The sequence below is a fragment of the Macrobrachium nipponense genome, chromosome 42 (genome assembly GCF_015104395.2).
Source record: "Macrobrachium nipponense isolate FS-2020 chromosome 42, ASM1510439v2, whole genome shotgun sequence".
In the NCBI taxonomy this organism is placed as follows: Eukaryota; Metazoa; Arthropoda; class Malacostraca; order Decapoda; family Palaemonidae; genus Macrobrachium; species Macrobrachium nipponense.
The window spans coordinates 45,737,728-45,742,040 of NC_061103.1; the positions used below are offsets into that span (position 1 = coordinate 45,737,728).

A 4,313-nucleotide genomic window follows, 5' to 3' on the forward strand; every position below is an offset into this window, starting at 1 on the left:
AACCAGATTCACCAAGACTTATTATTAATAGTGACGCTGGTGCTCGAAATAAACTATCCAAAATTTGAATAAGTTCAGTGGCTTAATTAGAGACTTACGATAGACATGTCTCAGAAATATACGAATATTTTAAAAAGAATATGAGCCGTGACATTTCTCCGATTTCTGAAAAAAAAGGAAAAATGAGGAAATCATCCACTTTTTCTTCATTCTTCGTAGGATGTACAAAACCCTGGGGGAGATTTGTAGTGAAATCCTTTGGTCATTTCGTCTAATACATATTCTTCCAGTAACCTGACAAGAGTTTGGATGCTGAAAAGTTTTTTTTTTTTTTTTTTCTAAGCAAAACAGGCATTTTTATTCGAGGAATAACCTGAGTCGATCGGGATTGTGTCCCTGACTTCGCAAATCAGCGAAATGAAGACTAAAATTCCAGTGTTATTCTTCTGCGCCACGATTCTCCTGCGAGGAACAGCCTCTCGCAGGTGCCTCGATCCTCATCTAGACCAAGATATGGCTGAGGCTCTCAAGCAATCCAGCCTGGCCGTCGTCGGCGTCATCAGCCTCAAAGCATCCGAAGCCTACCTCAGCGTAACAGTCCGCAGGGACCTTCGACTGGACTTCCAAAGGTCGATCTTTGATAGCCCGGACGGTTTCTGCAAGAGAGACGTATACGAATTTAAGTACCCCCGTTTGGAATCTGATAATAGCCCCCACGGCTGTTACCCCTTCAAAATGGATGGGTTCACTGGTGGGCGGACTGATAGACTCTTCTTCCTTAAAACGTCTGATAACTGCTCCACGTTCCAACCGGTTGCCAGTCCAATCGTTTTTGACCGCAATAAAACCGTGCAGAAGATCTTAAAACTCACTCGTAACAAACAATACCTTTTTTACTGTTTTCATTTTCATAGTCGCTTTTCTTTCTTGGCACTCTGCTTTCAAGATATAGGTTAGATGTGGATCTTTAAGAACGTGCTATGCCATAATTTGCATGAATCGTCTGCTACCACAGAAAAATGCCATTGCTTTGCTCCCAGTCTTATTGAGATCTTTTATGTTAATCAACATACTTATGTCAATACACAGAAAAGGCTTTATTTCTCAGTAACAGCTTTGTATAACAGATGCTATTTGTAATGCTAATTACTTACGATACACATTTAATAACTGTATAGTTAGTATTGGCTTCATAATAACAGAGTAGAAGGTCACCTAAATCTCGTGGTTAATCTGCTGATATCAGCTGTGAATAACGTACCTAGTTGTTAGTCGACAGTGTTGGGCCAGTGTAGTTTGAGATTATACATTATATATATATATATATATATATATATATATATATATATATATATATATATATATATATATATGTATGTGTGATGTGTGTGTGTGTGTATATATATATATATATATATATATATATATATATATATATATATGAGAGGGTTACCTTTGACCTTCAGGCTTAACCTTGACGTAGGTCTAATTCACCATTATCTGCATCATTATTGGATTAATGGAAAGAGGAAATCCTTATTTGACTTATTATATGTATGACACTGACCTCCACCCTTGACCTATATGTGTCACACTGACCAGACCTATATATATGATACTGACATTGACTTATGCGTGTGACACTGACCTTGACCCTTGACCTATATATGTATGACACTAAAAGTTGTGGTCAAGGTTAAATTCTTATTTAGCCTTTAGAGAGAGAGAGAGAGAGAGAGAGAGAGCAGTTTCTATACATTTGCCAGTACCAACTTTGATCTGTAATTCCCTAAATAAAGACAATCTTCATGTTTAAATCAGGATTACATTTATGGGCATCTGGTAAAGCCATTTTTTGTGACATATGCAACTGGATTAACAGATAATCTTAAAAAAAATCTACATTATTACTATATTGTTTTAGTCATGGTCCTGGAAACGAAATTATCCTTTAACAAGTCGACTATTCCATTGCAAACTGTTTTATCTATCCTCTAACAAGTCGAATATTCCATTTCAAACTGTTTTATCTATCCTCTAACAAGTCGAATACTCTATTGCAAACTGTTTTATCTATCCTCTAACAAGTCGACTACTCCATTGCAAACTGTTTTATCTATCCTCTAACAAGTCGACTACTCCATTGCAAATTGTTTTATCTATCCTCTAACAAGTCGAATATTCCATTTCAAACTGTTTTATCTATCCTCTAACAATATCTATCCTCTAACAAGTCGAATACTCTATTGCAAACTGTTTTATCTATCCTCTAACAAGTCGACTACTCCATTGCAAAATGTTTTATCTATCCTTTAACAAGTCGACTACTCCATTGCAAACTGTTTTATCTATCCTCTAACAAGTCGAATATTCCATTGCAAACTGTTTTATCTATCCTCTAACAAGTCGAATATTCCATTGCAAACTGTTTTATCTATCCTCTAACAAGTCGAATACTCTATTGCAAACTGTTTTATCTATCCTCTAACAAGTCGACTACTTCATTGCAAACTGTTTTATCTATCCTCTAACAAGTCGAATATTCCATTGCAAACTGTTTTATCTATCCTCTAACAAGTCGACTACTCCATTGCAAACTGTTTTATCTATCCTCTAACAAGTCGACTATTCCATTGCAAACTGTTTTATCTATCCTCTAACAAGTCGACTACTCCATTGCAAACTGTTTTATCTATCCTCTAACAAGTCGAATATTCCATTGCAAACTGTTTTATCTATCCTCTAACAAGTCGAATACTCTATTGCAAACTGTTTTATCTATCCTCAAACAAGTCGACTATTCCATTGCAAACTGTTTTATCTATCCTCTAACAAGTCGACTACTCCATTGCAAACTGTTTGATCTATCCTTTGGCAACTCGCTAGCAACGTCTATTCTGTTCATGCAAAAACGTTTTTTTAAATCTTAGAATACTCCATTGCAAACTGTCTCACCATTGCCCAGGTAAATCCATCGTACGACCCCCGCGCGGGATTCTTTTTCGGGAAGCCTTCTATCAAGATACATTCCGGGGATTACTTCTGCGAGGCGAGCTTTAGCGACAGACAGGAGAATGTGTTCGCCGCTGTCATGGTGGTCCCCGGTAGGAGACGATGGTGCAGATTTGTCTGCGATGGTTCTCTGTTGTCTGTCCAACTTTTCCCTTCTTCAGGAGTTTGACTGAAGATTTTTTTTTCTTTGTTTTTCTTTGTCTCGTGGGAGCTCAGATTATGTGGTGCTGATTCGTAATGTCATCTGTTTCATTTGTTTTGTCTGTTCATTCATTCTATTTTTCCAATAAATTTTTTTTTTTCTGAAAACTGGTCACTTTCTGTGTTGACCTGTTACTTCTGAACACCATATCCTTCGGAAGCTTGGCTGTCAAGTAAGGGCCCCTGTGGTGGGCTTGTTCCATATACGTAGCTTGGGGTTCATCTGTATATTAATGATAGCAATTCTGATGTACTTAAATAGTTGTTCTTAAGTGTTCCTAAGTGTTTGTTCTTTAGTTTTGGGTGATGGTTGATCACCGTGCCATCTATACTGTTTATCCTGATGTGTCGGGTAGTAATTTTATGTTAGCTTGCACATATATATAATTCTCGTTGGTTGATTTATTGTAGTAGCTTTCCATCTCTCGTTCCCCTCACAGTACCTTAGTAAACTCTGTCACATAAGAATGTTATAGGGAATGAATGCTAATGTCTCGATAGGCCCAAAGCGTGACACATTAACCCTTAAAGTACTGGAGAGGAAAGCACGAGCTATAAGTCACGTTGGACCGGAAATCCCAGGTAAGACTGATGCTTACTGCTGCTACCTGGCTTAGAGACAAGCCGTAATATTTGCCCCAGGAGAATCCAGGGGCCTCCTCTCACTCTCCCTCTTTCCCCCCTTCAACCTGCTCTCTCTCTCTCTCAGCATTTGTTTGATATAACGTTCGTTATCACTAATCAGAAACGAAAATTACTCCCGAGAGAGAGAGTAAACAAACCAAGGTAGAGGTAAGTTTACCAATTTTTAAACAACGCAAAAAATGCAGATGAGTTTGTTGTTGCAAAGCATTCTTACAGACAAAATAGAGATCTCATTATTTTCACAACTTGCACCCTTTAAGTGATTTTAGGAAGAAAAAGCCCAATAGTAATATTTTTGTAAGTTTCATGATAAATAACATATAAATAACATGTCTTACTGATTTTGATCTTTTATTGTTACTATATATATTGCCTCTTTGTTTGCTTTTTTTCTACGCAATATGCAATTCATCGGCTTTCTGTTCGTAATTATTTTGATATTCTGTTTGTCAAGC

At 37.2% G+C, this 4,313-nt stretch overlaps 1 protein-coding gene across 1 annotated transcript in view; it reads left to right on the plus strand.

Annotated features, from left to right (window-relative positions):
- Positions 1-4,313, plus strand: part of LOC135213359 (uncharacterized) — a 94,108-nt gene that overhangs the window by 34,004 nt on the left and 55,791 nt on the right. Inside the window, 1 exon segment of the mRNA XM_064247337.1 lies at positions 2,966-3,104. Coding sequence (XP_064103407.1) covers positions 2,966-3,104 — 139 coding nt within the window.